The 20,043-nt window shown below is 47.3% G+C and overlaps 1 protein-coding gene across 1 annotated transcript in view; it reads right to left on the bottom strand.

Moving 5' to 3' along the window:
- RBM33 (RNA binding motif protein 33) overlaps window positions 1–20,043 on the bottom strand; it is a 111,525-nt gene that overhangs the window by 30,178 nt on the left and 61,304 nt on the right. The window contains exons 11-14 of the mRNA XM_070368986.1: window positions 6,718–6,850; window positions 5,992–6,335; window positions 4,528–4,800; window positions 2,866–3,153 (exon numbers count right to left, since the gene is read on the bottom strand). Coding sequence (XP_070225087.1) covers window positions 2,866–3,153; window positions 4,528–4,800; window positions 5,992–6,335; window positions 6,718–6,850 — 1,038 coding nt within the window. The remainder of the gene's footprint in view (window positions 1–2,865; window positions 3,154–4,527; window positions 4,801–5,991; window positions 6,336–6,717; window positions 6,851–20,043) is intronic.

The raw sequence follows: 20,043 nt of genomic DNA, 5'->3' as shown, positions 1-20,043 counted from the left end.
GGGCCTGATTAGAACTATTGATTTTTCGTACAGAATTTTCAGTCTGATCTCAAACTCATTTGTCACAGAATAATTGCTTATAATGAACAGCCAAGTCAATCTCTCTGACCTTGAACTCATGCACTCTCCTCAGAATCAAAATGCTGCCAATTGCAGTATTGGAATATTAATGGTATATAAGGGATGCCTTTAATATGCCAGCCTCAAACCACTCTAAGTCTATCAAAATAATCTTTATAAAGTCCAATAATTTTCAAAAAAAAAAAGCATTCAGAGAGGAAACTTTATTAGAAGTTAAGCATGTTTAAAACTGTAATAATTTTATTTCTAAAAAATCATAGATGTCATCACACACAGACCCTTTACAAGAGAATATAACAGGGTTGAATCTGCCCAGAACCCACTGCTAACAGATAAACCTTACAAGTTTGGGATTAAAGACCAAATTTGTCTGCAGCGCAGGAGACCCGAGTTCGATCCCTGGGCTGGGAAGGTCCCCTGGAAAAGGGGATAGCAACCCACTCTAGCATTCTTGCTTGGGGAATCCGAGGGACAGAGGAGCCTGGCGGGCTACAGTTCCATGGGGCTGCAAGAATCAGACACGACTGAGCGACTAAACCACCAGCGTAAGGCTAAAATACCGCTGAAGAGTTGCTGGTGCCCCCAGGGCCCGTGCACTGGACCTACAAGGCACAGAGCCAAAGCCTCATTACCTGCATCTCAGAAGCAATTCTGACCAACTCAGCCATCTAACTTCAAACAGCAAATCTGAAGCTAGATGAGGGCTACACAGAGCTGGAAGGGACATTAGGGGAAGACAGGAAAACAGATGTTCAAAAAGCCCAAGAGCCAGGTCATTCTGGGGCAGCAGTAACAGGTCCAGAAGGCGCACTGTTTGAAAGGCAGGACAGGTACCACCTACTCGGATTTTTCCCCAAGGAATCAAAAAACAGTTACAGTATGTTCAAAAATATAGGTAGAAATATTTCAAAACAGACTTGTCCTTTATTATATCTTTATCAACTGGGTGAATACAAGAGAAATCACATTTCACGTTTACCTAAGCAAAACAAATAGAAGACAACCCCCACAAAAAACCGCACTCCTGGTTCCACCCCACTTGCACTGTGGCCACCCGCAAGTCCACGTCACGCACGGAGTGCCCGTCTTCCTCTAGGGAAGGCGTCCGCAGAAGCCTACTGAACCAGCCACTACGGACGGGACGGGCAGACTGCCCAACAGCAAGCCTCAAAAGCCACCTTGCTCATTTTACTTAGCCACTGTCATCATACAACTGTGTGTGACCTCACTTTTCTGAGCCAAATCCATTTATACGTGAGTTAGGAACTACCTACATAAAATAAAAGCAAGATAAAACTGTTAGCAAAGATTTCTAAATTATCTCAGTCCACTTTGTAAATCTACATTATTTTTTCATATATTGATTTTAAAACCATAATGTCATCCTTTTTCTAATAATATGTTTTTAAATGTTAGCTCAATATTTTTACTTTATATTTACACCTCTGATTTGGAAGCATTACCCTAACAGCTGCTACAATAATTTATTAGAAGACAATCTAATAAGAAAACACGACTTGCTTGTATTCTTACCTGAAGAAAGTCTTTGTGCCATTACTCTTTTATACATGAAGTCGATTAACATTAAGTGAATACACAATACTTATTTCTTACACTCTATACACTACTATAAATTAGCATAACTTTCACATACAGGTCTCTGGCACATCTCTGACACACACACCCAGCAGCATGCGTGAAGTCACAGGCCCAGAGCCGCTCTGCTGGCGATGGCAGTGGGCTGCTCAGGGGTGTGCCCCAGCTTGCACTACACCGGACACCCCGGCTTTGTGAAAGCTGCGTCACACGAGACCCTGCCCAGCCTCCGTGTCTGTAATTGTAGGGGAACCCAGAGAGAAGCTGCAGGGAAGTGCTAGATAAGCACACTCATTACTTGGACAGGAGACCAATGGACAGAAGAGGCTTGTCCCAGGAGTAAGCTAATACATGTTACTAATGGAAAGAAATACCCTAAAAGTTTTAAGCTTCATGACTAACACTGCATTAACACTGAGCCACCTCTAAGCAAAACACAACCAAGCAACCAGAACTGTATCAAATAACATCTCAATCGGAAATCACGTAGAACACGGACGTGCATTTTTATTTATTCTTACCTATTTATACCTGCTTAGAAATCAGCAATAATTACACAATTCAAAACAAAATACACCCACCCTGTCTTATTTAAAGGTCCACAGTAAAGCCGGTCCTCTTCTGGTAGTTCACAGTGTAAAAGCAGAACAAGTCTCAGGAACGTAAGCGTGTATGTCAGGGGTCAGCTAACCAAGGCCCATGAGCCAAATTCGGCCCAGCACCGACTCTTCACACAAAGTGCTCACCGCGCACAGCCACGCCCATCCATGCAGGGCCGTCTATAACTGCTTCTGCGCTAAACCTGCAGAGCTGAGTCATTCTGAGAGACCATCCAGACTATAAAACCTGAAATATTTATCATCTGGGCCTTTTAGAGAAGTAGTCCGCTAAGATTCCTGATATACACAGATTGTGCAACATGTAACTGCAACTGTATAAATACATAAACACAGTCTAAGACAGGGCCAGTGAGAATGAAACTGCCTTCTCTGAATATGGTGGTTAGGCTTCAAGGAGAAACCAGTGAAAAGAACGTGGGAAGGTTCTGGGAAGAACACACTGGATGCTAAGTGTGTTCTAAACAGGAAGAAGTGCTTACCTCTTACCTAAGAGGTACAGGTTGATTGTAAGATCTCCTTGTCTGAGACCAAGTATTATTTTTTAATTAAAAAGAAAAAGAAGCCCCACCTCTGCTCCGGTCTTGGCTTCCTCTTTAGGCTGACCCACAGGGCTAAGCGGCTTGGCTCTCCCTTCGGCCTTCCCCTGTGTGTTCCTGGGCCCCACCCCGGGCCTCGGGGCGGGAGACGTGCTCATGATGGGTTTCACTTGAGCCGCGGGTGTGGAGGAGCAGCGACTGGTACTCATCTCTATAACGTGAGACGGCGCGATCGGTAATTCACGCAAATTACTGTTTCTCGGAGCAGTTGGCTGCATTTGCTGCATTGGTCGCTTGGTCACATTCTGAGAAGTAGTGTTCTGTCACAGGAAGAAAGAAATTCTAATCACAACTGGAGACTCGGGAGAAGAAACTGGGCACATGAGATTAATCTGAGTGAGTGAGTGACTTCTCTTTTGGGAGGCGGACACTGTCCCGCTGGTAAACCTTTTCTTCCTACATAAATGTCTCTTGTTCTATGTAGCAGCATAGCCTACAGCTAAGCCCTGGGACTGGGAAAGGCACCATACCAGCCTGCGAACAGCCTCCTCTTGATGCGTATTACACCAGATGACTGCAGTGGCTGCCTTACAGGACTGGGACATTTTTTAACAGAATCAACAGAGCAATCAACTCCTGCATGAGGAGTCAGCTGGGTTACTGGCACCCCATGGTCAACGGGCCCCTAAATTCCAGTTAGAACAAAGAACGAAGCATTAAGTTAGTGCCCTAAAAAAACTACACTCTGGAGGAGAAAGATGCCCCAAGGTTTCATCAGAGAGGACACCTGTCAGTCATGTTCGTTCTCAGGATTCTCAACAGACCGCACACCTAGAGGAGCGTGCAGATCTGTGAGAAGCCAGCGAGGGAGCACCCAAGGCAGTTCAGCGCAAGGCTGAGGGCATCGTCTGCCGCTCTGCTTATAAGTCCAGGTTACAAAGCACCTCCTTTCCAGATCTGGAAATTCTTTCCAATTTTTTGTATCATTTTAGTCTCAACGTTACTTAGAGAAAAACACAGGTTTGCTTCCCTGGTGGTTCAGACAAGAATCCACCTGCGATGGACATGACCCGGGTTCGATCCCTGGGTGGAGAAGATCCCCTGGAGAGGGAAATGGCAACCCATGCCAGTACTCTTGCCCGGAAAATCTCATGGACAGAGGAGCCTGGTGGGCTATAGTCCATGGGGTCACAAAGAGTCGGACACCACTGAGATGACTTAGCATGCGTCCATCTAATGGGGGACAAGACAGTAATGATGACTAATCTTTGAATTTCAGAGCAACACGCATTTTCTAGTCTCTTTTGACGCCTGACAAGCCACACATCTGCTGACAGCACTTGAATCAATGTGGCTCTCCCCAATGATTAAGCTCCATGAAGGCAGGAAATGCATCTCTTCTATGCACTGGTCTATTGCCAGGAACTAGAGTAGCGCCTGACAACAAAGGATATTCAATAAATTCTTCCTGAATTCACTTACATATGCACTAGTTGCCTGAGGAGTTAGAAGAATCTCAGTAGCAAGTAATAAGCCACTGGCAAAGGCAGCATGACTATCACCCAAAAATATTCTCTAAAGTTATGCATCAATCAATAACCTCATCATCTATCACTACAGAAATAGGCAGATACACCAAAGTCCTGCGCCAGAACAGGCATTCCCGGAGCTGGCTGAGGACACGGGACACTCACGTGCCGCAGCCCCGGGCGCTGGGGGCACTGCATCCGGCTGCTGCTGGGCTGAGGCTGGGCCGCCGGCATGTGAGGCCTGAACTGGGGCTGAGCCACAGGCATCAGCGGAGGGGGCGGCACGGAGAGGTGGTGGTGGTGCTGCTGCGGCTGGTGCGGAGGCTGGTGCGGTGGGGGCGGCTGCAGCGGGGGCTGCAGCGGGGGCTGGAGCGGGGGCTGCGGCTGCGGCTGCGGCTGCGGCTGGTGTGGCGGGGGCAGCGGGGGGTGCAGCGGCCCCTTCCAGGCCAAAAGAGAGAGAGACGACAGTTTACCACGTGTGAACCAGTCACGCTCCAGTGCAGCCACTTCCCTGAAGACCCAACACCAGAAGGAACTTCAAGTGGCACCAATTTCATTTCAGACTGGTTGATGAAGGTGAATAATACCTTAAAGGCAGTAATTTGCCAAAAGCTACTATCTGGCATTTTCCATCTGCTCTAAACCGTCAAATACTGAACTTCCAGGAATGCATCCTGAGGAAATAACTGAGGAGGAAGGAGACACAACCTCAGGGACGCTCTCTGCAACACTGTCTAATCCCCACGCACTGAAAGAGCCAGCACGTGCCTGAGCTGGGGAGCCAGATAATGCCAACGTCTGCCTGGTGAAAGATACTCACCACCATGAGAGATGGCAACAAGCTCACTGGGGAAAGAAAGCATCATGGGGATGCAAGCACTGAAAAGACTGAACAATGTGTCACCCCAGCTGGGCTGTTTCTAGATGGTGGAACCAAAGTGAACCCATGCCTGCAGCACAGAAATAGAGGAGTCCTAATCACTGGTCCACCAGGGAATTCCAAAATTATAGTTTTTTAATAAAATAATTTAGGAAGAAAATGTTTATCTTACTTTAACATCTTAAGAAATAACCGTTTACCTGTTTTTATTTCAGGTATATATTCTATGTGGTTTCTAAACAATTAGTTCAAGCACATCATCGTTACACACCTCAAGAGGAAACTTAAAATACAGGACGAAACGCTCTGATGAGAGCACACTCCAGCAGCTGATGAAAAAACCACCAGCAGAGGGCACACTAATCTCTCAAATAAGGAGGCAGCAGCAACCCCTTTTTCCCCACTACACACTGCAGGAATGTGATCTGACAAAGAACCCGACTTCCTGTTAACCTTCTGAGAATCTTGCAGTGATAAGCGAAGGTATTATCAAAATATGCCGTAATTTTATTAGCAGTATATAGAACATCCTTTACAAAATCTTAATACTGAATTTTTTCATTTCCCCAAAAAATGACAATCACTATCTCCATTTTTCCTATGGTTAAGAAGCAATATTAAGAAAGTTGTCTTTAATCAAGAGTACATTAAGGTTAATGCCCCTGTTCTCTAAACACTCTCCACATCTCAAAAGACTAGAATGAAAAGGTGGAGCTTGTCCTTTGGATTCTGAACCACAAGCCACTCACCTGCAGACTGGGCTGCGTGTGGGTGGGCAGGAAGGGCTGTCCCGGGCCTGGCAGGAAGGGCTGACGAGGAGGGATGAAGGGCCTCGTAGCCGCAGACCCCGGCTGGCTGAAGTGCAGGAGCCCCACAGGCCCTGGCGGCTGGAGGGCTGGCCTCACGGGCCTCTCTCTGGGGAACACAGGCTGCTGCCCCTGCTGACTGAACGCTGGGCCGGGCTGGGTGAACGGCAACGGGCTGGGCGTGGGCACAGGGTGACCACTGCTGAGGAGCGTGGGAGGAGGTGGCGGTGGCGGGGGACTTCGCTGCTCCAGGAAGAGATGGCTCGGGAACCTCGGCTCACCTGAAACTGAGGGGAGTTACAACATTACTTACCTCTAGTTAGACAGAACACTCCGTAGCAATCAGCTTTATGTACTGTCCTACTAAGGACAAAAGTTACAAGTGATGGCTGGGGGTGAGTATCTGAAAAGAACTCTAGGTTTTGCCTGTTTCTAGATCGCTTCCTTCGTTATTTTCTATAGATGACGGCCCCCTTCCTGTGAGGTCTTCACATTTCAGATGCCACTAGTGGCCAATCACAGCATCTGAAATGACAGGCAGGCTATGGCACAGAAACCGGACACTCTTCACAGAAGCTCCGGCTGGGGGCTGAGCGCGGATGAAGCATAAACGTGGCCAGGCACAGGACCCCACACAGCTCTCTTCCCGTCCTCCGCACCCCCTTTTACCTCCCAAGAAGAAAGGGTCTCGCTCCTGGGGCGGGGGCGGGGCCCTCCACTGGTCCTGAAGAGGAAGCCGAGGGGGCTGGCTGAAGCTGTTGGGGACGGGGCCAGGTGTGTGCTGCGGGAACTCTGGAGGGCCCTAAAGAACAGCAGGAAAACAGGATGGAAGGCGGGAAAATAAACGGCAATGTTCAGAAAGGTGTATCTGTTTTGAGTTTTCCTCTGAAAACATCAAGTAACTGATCTCCTGCAGCCCCACCCCCATCTATATACAACCTCATGTTACAAAATAGGTGATTTTGTATATCTCTCCCATAATTAAACAGTCAACCATCAAAATGCAACACCTAAAAATTAATTCAATGTTTGCACAGTACTACAGAACCAGCAGAGTATTTTAAGCTTACTGAAATCCACGCAATTATTGACCTTCTTGCCCATTAATCTGAAAGACTAAATGTCTACTTCCAGCGTTCCTGACATTTATCTTCTCAAACATGCTATTCTTTGCTACCTTTCTGAAAGGACCATAAGCCACAGCTATGAAGTTGCTTTACTTCAAAAGAAGAAAAAGAAATTGAATGTGTACTGTAACAAAAATCAGCCACGTCTGATGAAATAGGAAAATGTGAAAATGTTTAGGAAAATGTTTAAGAAACCACATTACTACAAAAGAAATACTACAGTCAGACTCTACTGGCTAAAAACTTTTGAACTCTTACAGATTACCATTTTTCAAGAACACATTACCAGTAAAAATTTACAAAAGAAAAAAAAAAAAAACAACCTAAAATTACTTACTTCTTTTTCAGCCAGTATTTTATAATAATTTTCAGCCAGTATTTTACAATAACTTTAAGTGAAATATCATCTATAAAAATTTTAAATCACTATATTATACACCCAGAACTAATATTGTAAATCAACTATATCTTGATTCTTAAAAAGTCATTTTTCAGTTGGTTTTCCAAGTATTTATGGAGAATTTTTAAAAATACATTTACTTTAAAAAAAAAATACATTTACTTAAGAAAGCCCCATTTTTTCCTACTTATTTTTCCAGAAATTCATTAACTATATATCCTATCATTTAATAACACTTCATTAAGAATTTCTCAACTTTAAAAAAAAATCACATTTCCCACAAACTTGAAATTCTAATGATTCTCCTGTCCTTTTATTACTAATACAACTAGCGAGTCTCTCTAACTGTGGCATTATATTACAATGTTGAAAACACTTTTGCAAACTACATTTGCTTTCCTTCTCTCTTTAAACAGCTGCTCTATCCAGTGTTTTAAGGATACTGCAAAATGAACACCAGAATAAACATCACAAACCTGTAAGACCATTGGCTATATGACATCAACAAAACTATATTTAGACACAAACATGACTTCTTCATAGACAGACACAGAGCTATGTGGTCAGAAAGCCGCAAGGATGGAATTCTTGAAGTCTGTGTCTATGTGGGTGAAACCGAGGACACTTTCACCTTACAATGTTTGGCATCTGACGTAAGGGAACATCACCTCTCATTCTAGATAAAGGCACCAATTAAGACACAACTGAAGCATTAAATACTGGGAACTGACAAATGTCGGATTTATAACTGAGAATACATGACCGTATACTCTCAGACTAAATCATCACATTTTTGTACCCCTAATAAATGTACATATTTTTATCACAATGTTAATTTGAAACTTCGAATATGATGCTGTGATATGGATGCTCTTCAATATTTACTCTTCTGCACTAACCCAATACAATGCTGGAAAAGCCTATTTCTACCAGCAGCAGCTATCCTACATGGACACCGACTGGTCAAACCACACTAGGAATCCCCACGGACTCGCCTTCTGCCTTCCACTGCCACTCTTCCCCCCGTTTTAAAACGACTCGTATTTTTGTGTGCAGTCAATGAATATGTAGTGTGCATTTACATGGGTATTTTGTCAAGTAACTTAGAAAGAACAATTATTAATAAAGTATTTATGAAATACAGCACTAGTATCCTGTCTGTAGTTTTACAGACCTTCTTCCTCACATGTAAATGTATTTCAAAACTTTCTGGATGATAACATATTAGCAATCAAGGTCCAATCATTTTTTTTTAATGCTTAAATCATTTTTCTTGGAGTGGCCCAGATAATAAAATTTAAAATTGTCTGCCCTCTGTTTTACGACAAGATTTGACTGGTCATGCTGCCTCCCATCTGTGCAATGTGATACACAAATTAGCAACGCTCACCTAAGTAAAACCAGGGTCCAGCTGCACAGCTTGCTCCTCAGCCTACTATGGAGTATACTTGCCTGTCCCTCCTCCGGAAGAGGAGCACCAAGAGACAGTTTCAAAGAGACCAACACAGAAGGGACAGGTAAGAGACATTAACTACATACACCACAGCCTCAAACAAGGCACTGGGTGTAAAAGGTAAAAGAAACCACTAAATTTAAAGCCTTATAAAAATAAAACACATGAACTTTTCATGAGGTTTTAGCTTACAAATAGTAAAACATTAACACATACCTGAAGACAAGTAAAAAAACTTTTTCAACCTTTACAGCATCCTAAGAAATGTTAGCTCCCTTCAGATAACTGCACGGGGATCACGTGTAAGCCAGTGTGTATGGCCTGCGTCAGGCCACCAGGGCAGGGTCTGCCTGGGTGCAGGCTTGGCGGGGCAGACAGCACCCCGAGAGGCCTCAGGAAAGCCCCGTGGTTGTGGAAGTGCCCGTCGATGGCAGGAGGACGGCTGTGCCAGGAAAGGCCCTCACTCTGGCCGGCCCACCCGTGTGCTGAGAAGTGGGCGTGAGACGCCTGGGCTGGACCTGGGGGGGCTTACCGGAGCTGTCACCGGGACCTGGGGTCGATGCCCTGCCTCCCTGGCTAGTCTGACAGCCCCAAGGGCACGTGGTGGGAGACCCGGGGATGAGTGAGGCCCAGCCGGAGTCGGCACCGAGGCTCGCGTCTGGGCACCGTCACAAGAGGGAGAGAGAACCCTCCCTCCTTCCCAGGACTCAGTCTCCACGCGAGAGCCCCTGCTTCCAGTGCACTCCCGCGGGGCAGCAGCAGTGGCCGCAGCCATCGGCACGGGAGTCAAGTCACTCTGTGAAGCTGGCGCGAGCACCTGTGTCGCAGGCAGGACGGGCGGAGACCAGACGTGACGGCCACAGCCTCCACCGCCCCAGCTCCCACCCTGTACGCCTGAGCTCCCCGACTCACGGTGAGGGCAGAGGGACGTGCCCCGCTTCACAGCCAAGGGAATCCAATCACGTGACACTATTATATATTTTATTTTTTAATCACAGATTTTAGTACCCAAGAAAAACAAGTGAAAATACAGTAGGGGAAGTTTCAGTGCATATAAGTCATCAAAATGACTAAATCTGGGGATTCTAAAAATGACACTTTCCCGACTCAGATGTGAAAATCACAGTTTATAACTATTATGCAAAACATGAATTCTGGAAACCATCGCATTTTGTACAAATGTCCACATCCTGACTTCTTCAGGATGTTCACTCTGTGCTTCTGTTTCAACCAAAATGTGAGCCCTCTCATAAGCCCCTGGTTCAGAAACTCCCTCTTCCCTGTCCCTCCTTCACTCTCCTGCCAGTGGTCTGTCCTGGGAGACACTGTGTGTGCCCGGGCCAAGGTTGGCCCCCAAGCCCGCATCCCCACAGAACCCGGCACTGCTGGGTGGAGCTCTACACACGCCACGTCAGACCCCTGCCAAGCTTCCCCTTCCTCTTGATGGGCCCAGCAGCGTCCCTTGAGGCTCCCTGGCTGCCTGCGACCCTCTCCCATGCTCCTGCCCCTCGAGCTTCCTCCCCAGGTGCACCTCCATCCACAGAGAACTTTCTGCCATGAATCATGTGCTCAAGGCTAATGTTAGCAGTACTCTAGAAATTTTCATTCACATTCTGATACTGCATTTGGCCAGCTTTCACGTAAAAAACACGAACAAGATGCTGAATTACAACAGCAGTTGGAACTATTACACTACTGATTTGCTAACAAGCTTTCAATCTGAACTACGGTTAGCACACTTCAGGACTCACAGCTCATTAGCTGTATCAGTCACTGCTATGCTAGCGAGTTGACAAAAGAGGACAGACATAGAGAAACGGTATCAGAAAGAAGGATGGGAAGAGTAAAAGCGTTTTCTGAGAAAGAGAGAAAGTCCTGTACGGCTATTTCCACTCAGCCCTCAGTGCTGATCCGGGTGAACCACGGGAAGGCGGCGGCGCTCACCGGAACGTTTACTGACTTAAAGACTCTCACCGGTCGGCCCCCAAGAAGTAAGACAAAGCTTAACTTCCACTGTTCAGAAGCAACGCTCTCAGAGTCCCTCGTCCAGGGCCTCCTGCACCCCGCCCAGCCCAGCCCACTTCCGCTTCAGTCCCGAGTGGCCACTGAAGGACACACGAGGTCTGCAGTGTTGCTGGCTGTACCGTCAACACCTGGAAGGCGGAACTCAGCCCCAGGTGCCAAAGAATCCTCCAGAGCTGCCGCCTCCGCTCAGCTCCCCAGAAGCCAGCAGTGGCGGATTCTGTCTTGCTTCCCTGATTCTGCTCACAGTTCAGAGAAGCTTGAAGCACTTCCTAACCTTTCTGTCCTGCCTACAAACACAGCTTTCTTCATTACTTAACATGTGAAGTCACAATACTTCACAGCATTTCTCCTATCAGGCTCACATCATGCTGGGAAAACACTCAGGCTTCCTCTGCCATCTGTGGTTATTTATAAACTCTGCCTTTTGTTTATAAATGCACCTTAGAGCCACAAGTCTCACCCCCGCAGATGAAGCTCTGAATGGCACTGGTCATGTGGCTGCTGCAATGGGGCTCTTTACAACCTTCTCTCTCCTTCTGTCACACAAGTGATTTCAAGTCCGCCCAAACCCAGGTTCTCTCATGACAAATTAGGCAAAGTATCCGTGGAGAAACACACTGGCTTTCCCCACTGTGTTAGTAGGAAGCTTGCTACTTTTTGACTTTCACTTTGCAGAGGAGGAGATCAGGGCACACATCCTCTCCTTAACCCCTTCAGCCTTTCCTAAAAGGAAGCAGTCACAGAGTTACAAGAATGAGCTCGAAGGAGACTGATGGAGCTAGTTTTCAGGAAAAATTTCAAGCTGCCTGAGGGTCTCTAAGCACTTTCAGATTTCCTGGGAGATTATTTTGAATATTTCTAACTTCTAAGGACAATTTTCAGAGAAGGCAATGGCACCCCACTCCAGTACTCTTGCCTGGAAAATCCCATGGACGGAGGAGCCTGGCAGGCTGTAGTCCATGGGGTTGCTAAGAGTTGGACTCGACTGGGTGACTTCACTTTCACTTTTCAGTTTCACGCATTGGAGAAGGAAATGGCAACCCACTCCAGTGTTCTTGCCTGGAGAATCCCAGGGACGGGGGAGCCTGGTGGGCTGCCGTCTATGGGGTCGCACAGAGTCGGACACGACTGAAGCAACTTAGCAGTAGCAAGGACAATTTCTGATATTAAACTGAACATATACGGGATCATGAATCTTGCCCCCCTTGGAATCTTCAGACTGTGATTTTCAACTCCCCCCCCAAACCTTCTCTTTTACTGATCAGCCCTGCGCTAACAGCACATACACATGCATTCAGCTGTCCTTTAGCAATACACAGCAAAGCCGCAGAATTCTTTCTGCATCAGTAATATTACCTGGAACTGGAACTTCCAAACGATCCTCCAGCCTAAAGCATAAGTGACTGAGAAAGTGGACTCCAGGGCTGGACTGACAGTCTCGGCCCGTGTCTCCCAGCCCTCCCATTACAATCACACTCACAGCCCAACACACACCATCAAATCGCTCTGGGCCTCGGTTTCCTGCTCCATAGGACAGGGGAGACGGGTAGGACCCACCTCACAGGGGAAGACGAAGCACACGCAAGCACTGAGGAGCACCCAGCAAGCAGCAGCGGCTCATCATGCCTGTCACTGTCACCCTCCATGGTACTCCTACAGACGGCACTCCCCACAAACACACACGTTACAGCTGTATTAGCTTATTATTCACATAATTAATGATTATATTGGGCTTGTGCTTAGTTGCTCAGTCACGTCAGACTCTTTGTGACCCCAGGGACTGTAGCCCACCTGGTCCTCTGTCTATGGGATTTCCACTTCCTACTCCAGGGACTCTCTCTGACCCAGGGATCGAACCTCCGTCTCCTGCACTGACACTCAGGCTCTTCCCAGGTGCTGACACCCGAGGGACGCGCGTCCCAGGCCCACACCCATCGAGGACACCACAGCACACCCAGTGCCCGGTGCCGGGAAGCACAGTCGGGGCGGCCGGGAGCCTCAGGGAGGAGAGGGAGGGAGGCAGGCCGTGCTGGCCGAGGAGCCGGCGACCGGCCCCCGGTTCCTGACCCTGGTAGGTTCGGAGCACAGACAGGGCAGTCAGAACAGAGAGCAGCCAAGACCGACAGCCCCTGCCCCCCAACCTAACTTCAGAAGAGCAACATGCTGTAACCTGCACGTAATGATGTCATACGGTTAGAGAGAAGGTAACACGAACCTGGAGACTCGCGTCCGCACCCTGCAACCATGTCCCTACGGTTAGAGAAGAGGGACCTTCCCTGCAGAACAGACGGAAGTGGGAAGTGGGTGGGTACTCTCCAACACGGCTGTGAAGGAGCACAGCCCAGGCCAGTGTCCTCCTCCTCCTGGCTGCAGAGCCTACTGGAGAACCATGCCTCTGGAAAACACATGACGATCCTAAAGCCACATGGCCCCGCGACCACCTTCTGGCAGACGGCGCTCGAGCACAGGTGATGGGGGCCGGCTACAGGCCCACTCAGTCCAAGACAACTTCCAACGGATAGCCCTCCCTCTCTCCCCACCTGCCAGGGCTGGAGAGAGACCCGGGGGCCAGAGGAAGATGCCCAGAGCGGGACCTGAGTGAGAAATAAGCTTCCTAAGGTGAGCCACCGAGGGCTCAGGGCTGTGGAGTCAGTCCACTCCACTGATGCTCCCATGCTGGGCACTCCGGGGCCGTCGCCATGCCACCTTCACTGGCCAGGGCCAGACATCCCAGCAACGCATGTGCCACCCTGGCAGACGGTGGCGGATTCACCGAGGACTCCCTGCCATAGCCACACATTCTACCCAGGAAGGACAACTCAGGTCGGACTCACACTGCGGAGCCCCGCCCCCGCCCCCGGAGGTCAGGCCAGGGTGGGGGCCTCTGACCAGAAACTCTATGCCAGCCCGGCTCCACCACTCCTGTGCTGCACCCCCCGTGCCCTTCCTAGCCATGCACCCCGACCCTCCAGGCTCTGCTGCCCACACTACAGAGAGCTCCGCTTGGGCAGCTCCTGCTCGTGACACTCTTCTGAGCACTCACCCGCCCTGCACAAAGCACGAGGCGGGAACGCACCGGAGCCAGGCCTCACCCCAAGGACAGACAGGGACGCCCAGCCACAACGCTGCCGACTGCGGGCTGTGAACAGCAAGGGCAGGGGCTTCCGTTCGTACCCCCTTTTCCGTCTCAGTGTCTGACTCGAGGGAGAGCGTGTGCATGCTTTAGAGTCAAGAAAAACAGTAAATTCTAAAGGCAAAAGTCAGACGGCCGTGGAGATTCCACAGCTGGCCTGAACGGGCAAAACAAATTAGGGGTGCTTATCTGATCAACCTGAGACACTGATAAAAGGAGGGACGGCCACAGATGCGATCTACAGCTTAGAAAGAAACAGCTGACTCAAGCTGAGTAAACAAGGAAATCTCTGCCTTTGGAAGAGGCTCAACAGAGTAACAATGGAGACAGGGGTTTTGTGGGCTTAACCTTGAAACTAAGGGACACTGGCAAGGTGCGGGAACCTAGGACAGCCAGGTGGGGGCAGCGGGTGCCAGGGAAGGTCGTGGCAGGTCACACACGGGCCCCAAAGGAGAGGAAAGCCACCCTGAGGAGGACAAACGAGGGAGGCCAAAACCGGGACAGAGCCAGCTTAACGATAAACGAATCCTGTCCAACTGGGAAGAAGCCCATTTCCAGGACGACAAACACCTGCAGGAGAGCCAGGTGGAAGCAGAATTGGGAAGAGGGCAGGTAAAACAACAGATGGTTCAGACAGACAGACAGACAGTGGCTGATACTCAACATACACAGTGACAAGGGCTCCCTCTCTGGCGATGTCAGCCAGTGCTGGACGCGAGGGAGACCATCTGGGGAGACGCACAGGCCCCTAACTGCCTCCATTCGCCTCGATGGGCGACAGAACTGGAGTGTGGATATCTAAACAGAAAAATTTTCAGCTCGAAGGTCCCCAAAGCTGCCGACTGTTACCAGTAAGTACTGGCTGTATAAAATACTTTAACAAATAGGTATCGTTAAGCTCACAACACCATTTTTCCCTCACCATTTTCTGTTCTGTTTTGAATACACATGTCACTTTCTTTTTCTCTATTTATACAACTTAACCTCGGACCATGTATTTTGTCCGTGTGGAAAAGCCTGCGCGTTGCTTCCCTAGTATAAACTCTCACCTCTCGCTCAGTAATGGAAGGACAACAGGGTGCCCAGCTGCAAGATCAGCAGACCCGCCTTGAGACAAGACGAGCTGGCTGCTGGATGGGGCGGCCTCAGTGGGCACATGCCTTTGCCTCCTGCTCCTTCTCCTCTTTCAGCCCGAAACTTGGGAAAAAATGACAACACAGAACCGATAACAACAGAGGAAACAATACAGAACTGCTACACCAACCCGGAAGAACTTTCTCTTTTATGCAAAAAATATGACAGCAGGTTTCTAAGTCACTGTTACCCGAGCTGTCCGTTACATGCAGCCTCATTCGCATCCTGGCTGATAACCCTAGTAGCAACTGTGTTTTTCATACACAGCAGAACCAATCGCTTTTCCCCTAAGGGATGAAGAAGCTCAGGTTTACAGGGTTAAACTGAATTAGCCAAAGTCACACTGTCAATGGCAGAAAGCGAAGAGGAACGAAAGAACATTCTGATGAAGGTGAAGAGGAGAGTGAAAAAGCTGGTTTAAAACTCAGCATTCAAAAAATGAAGACCGTGGTCATGGCATCCAGTCCCATCACTTCATGGCAAACAGATGGGGAAACAATGGAAGCAGTGACAGACTTCACTCTCTTGGGCTCCAAAATCACTGGACAGTGACGGCAGCCACAAAAGTAAAAAGACGCTTACTTCTTGGAAGAAAAGCTATGACCAACCTAGACAGCATATTAAAAAGCAGAGACATTACTTTGCCAACAAAGGTCTGCACAGTTAAAGCTATGGTTTTTCCAGTAGTCCTGTACGGATGTGAGAGTTGGACTATCTGCTGAGTGCTGAAGAACTGATGCCTTTGAACTGTGGTGCTGGAGTAGACTCTTGAGAGTCCCCTGGACAGCACGGAGATTAAACTAGTCAATCTCTAAAGGAAATCAACTCTGAATATTCGCTGGAAGGACTAATACTGAAGCTGAAGCTCCAATACTTTGGCCACCTGATGCCAAGAGCCGGCTCACTAGAAAAGACCCTGATGCTGGCAAAGACTGAGGGCAAGAGAAAGGGACGACAGGATGAGATGATTGGATGGCATCACCAACTCGACGGACATGAGTTTGACCGAGCTCCAGGAGACGGTGAAGGACAGGGAAGCCTGGCTTGCTGCAGTCCACGGGCTCACAAAGAGTCAGACACAACTGAGCAAGTGAATACCACCACCAGTGGCAATAAATAGGGCATGAACTCACACTGTCAGACTCCTGGCTTAAAAGTGCTTTCTCCTCTCACACACTGCTTCTCCCGGACCGATCTGTCCTCAGGTACCAAGGTTCCCAAGTCGGGCGCTCTCTTGATGTGAACAGTCATTCAATGATGTCTATCATTTCACAAGTAAAAGGGTAATAAATTACCTCTAGCCAATGCAGGATCTAAGACTATCAGGGAGCTGGAACCTCGCTCAACAGAGTTTCTAGCACTGCTGCCATTCGGCCTTGATCTTTTCACGTAACTGCTCTGCTTTGCTTTCCTTTAATCCCTTTAAAAGTCCAAGGTAAGAAATTATCATCCTCCTCATATAATTCTTATACAAATTGTACTTCCTTTTTGCATCTCTTGTTAATTATATGATGTTATCTATGTTAATCCTATTCAGGAAGAACTGATAACTTTGGTTACAAAAAAAAAAAAAGATGAAAACTTTGCATAAATTGCTTAGCACAAAGTTAATCGTATAATGCAAAGAATAAAGAGGTTCTAATAGCTATTATGTGACTTATCAGCTTCCCTGAAAGGGTCAGTTGGTATATTTTAGTAAGACTAATTGAATACCTTAACAATGTCATTGAAACTTCGTGAATCTTTCAATAAATTACAGCCTGCTGCTTCAACGTGTTTTCATTTATTAATCTCACTTAAAATGCAAAGAACTATATAAGAAACCAAAAGACACTAAATAATGCCTCTCAGTTAATTCTGATTAAATGGGTTAAACGCAAGGAATAAAGACCACTGGTGACCCCCAACACAATTAAAATTAGAGCCCACTGTCACAATGTTAATCCTCTTATTTCAGTGTTTCCCATAGATTTCTTTTTTCTTTCAGGTTATGCCTTGTTTAAATGTCTACATTCATTTTCCTAGAAGGTACTCGCTTATTTGCAGATGCATTCTAAACATTCCGAAGCACCATATTCCTAGCAGCCAGCCCTAGGTTTCCTACTGGGGTGGGGGCCAGAACTTATATGCGCCATGGTAACATTATTGGTTCAAGGAGGAGCAGGCACCGCAAGTTGTAACACTTCAGTACAAAATACTGCTTCTGAGGAACCTACTAAAGACTATTTGCTACTTTTTTTCATAAAATGAAAAACTCTTTATCCCTGCCTCTCACCCCTCCTTTACCCTTTCTTAACAAGCTCATCCAATGACAGGCCCTACCATACACAGGACTCTCTCCACTGCAGCACTCCTGACAAGCACAATCTTATATGTTATGGTTATGAGTCAACTTACCAGATGCAATTATCTTTCTCCAGTTTACTGAGGTGTGTTTTAATATTTTCAGAAAAAAGGAGAAGGTTCAGCACGATCAAGAGACTCAGACTGACCTGGTTCCAATCCTACCTCCTGCACCAGTTATGTGAACTTGAACCTTTTACCCTTTCCAAGACTCAGTTTCTCTATCTGTAAAGTGGAGAAAATGATACCCTCTTAAGGTTGTGGAATGCAAGCTTTGCACAAAATCTGGTATACTGTAATTACTCAATGATACTCTTCATTTTCCACTGACCAATCAGTCACTAGTACGTGCTCCAGAAAGACGGTATTTCCTCACTGAATCAAGGACTGAGCACAGCAGCAGGACCAGCTCCATGGACTGAAAGCATGCAGCCTGTTTCAAAACTCTCATCTGAACGTATCTGCCATGTGGCTCACAACCCGCCCTCCTAACTACCCACTCTGACCACAGAGAATTCTGGCCAAACAGCAACTGGGGAGACTAACGGGGGCACACTGCACAAGGAGTACTGCTGGTCCGTGCAGGAGGACAGCCCCTGGCTGCTGTGACAAGGGGTACACGTGTCTCCAACGCACTGCGCTGCGTGCAGGAAGCAGGACCCACAACGAAGCCCGGCACGCGATTCCCTTCACCCACATTTTCAGAAGCAGAAGCCAGATGAGGGTCTGCCAGGGGCTGGGCTGGGAGAGGGCTGCCTACAAGAGGCGGCACACAATGTCGTCTGGGGAGACAGAACTCCTGTCTACGGCAGTGGTGACGCTCCTGTGTGTAGCTGTGAAAGATCAGACTGTGCATCAAAAGGACTAAATTTCACAAGTTAAAAAAAAAAAAAAAAAACCTCTAGTCTTTTGTAAGAAGCGCTTTCAGGGACTTTAAAATAAGGTCACTTTCGAAATTTATCTGAAAAGAACTATGGCTCTTCAAGGACTCCAGGAAAAATAACATTAATTTAAAAAATGGTATGTTTTGCAGGAGAAATCAGTAAAAATAGGACAGAGATTTTCTTTGCACAGAAGTCATTCTAAGACTTTGAAAATTTGTGCTATTGTATTTCATTGGCTGAATTATTAAATTACAGATGGACAAGTCATACTCAAAGTTTAAGTCTACTCTACAATGGAACTATATATCTCGGGATTTATGAAAGGTATTCAACTCAATTTGACGTTCTTACTTAGCCCAAAATTAAATAAAATAGTATATCACACTTTAACAGTGCAGTTTTTACACTGAGACTTAATGGCTTGACTTGATCTCTTGAGTATTCCTATGGGATCCCAGGTTTGTTAAGAATCCACCTGCCAATGCAGGAGGTGCAAGAGATCCTCTGGAGAAGGAAATGGCAACCCACTGCGGTATTCTTGCCTGGGAAATCCCATGGACAGAGGAGCCTGGTGGGCTACAGTCCATGGGATCACAAGGAGTTCAGACTGAGCACACCTGCGTACTCCCTGCCTTCGCGCTACGGGTGTGGACTCGCACCACCGTCTCTCCACTCAGCACACACAATGCACGCTGACAGGGCACGCAGTCAAGTCCACGGGGCGCTCAGCTTTATAGCCACCATATTTAATAGCTGTTACCACAGTGCTAAGCTGCTCCTGTTACTGCTGCAGATGGGAATTCACTGATATGATTAAATTTGATGGTATGATAATGTATGGTAATCATGATTAATCAGAAACCCACTAGCAAATGGAGGATGTTGGGTATTATGTCACCTGCATTTTAAAATGCATTCTCGTGCTGCAAGCCTGACAATGTCTGACAGCGGGAAGAGTCTCCTCCCACAGCTGCCTGCTACTACTCACAGATCTGATCAGAGAAAATGCCCGTCATGACTTCCCCATCTTAAGTGCTAATAATTACAGAGCATTGAAGGCAAGTTGTAAAAACAGTGAGGGTTCAAAAGAAAGACTTCTTTTTCCTAGATGGAATAAAGTCTGGATTCACATCTGCAAGGGCTGTAATCAGAAAGAAATGTAATTTGATGCAGCAGTCTCATCAAACATGATTTGCATGAAACGCCATATAAAACACATCCAGAAGTGTCAATCACCACCACCTGATACCAGGCCCCCTGCTCCATGGAAGCACAGCGCAGTCAGACCCACCTGAGAGGTGCTGGAATCACACGGGAGACACAAATCTCAGCCCCAGGTATCGGGGTCTACCTCACAAAGGCATCACTAAGAAGACTAATTCAAGCTCGGCATGCTAGTCCTTTCTGAACTTAACTTAGTTTTAATTTAAACAAAGATCACTAGGAAATTATTCAGCAGCCAAATTACTAAGTATTTAACTAGCTACCCTGAAATA

This window comes from Bos mutus, chromosome 4 (genome assembly GCF_027580195.1).
Source record: "Bos mutus isolate GX-2022 chromosome 4, NWIPB_WYAK_1.1, whole genome shotgun sequence".
Lineage (NCBI taxonomy): Eukaryota > Metazoa > Chordata > Mammalia > Artiodactyla > Bovidae > Bos > Bos mutus.
Note: the sequence above shows the minus strand (reverse complement) of the source record. Positions and strands in the feature narration are given on the sequence as shown.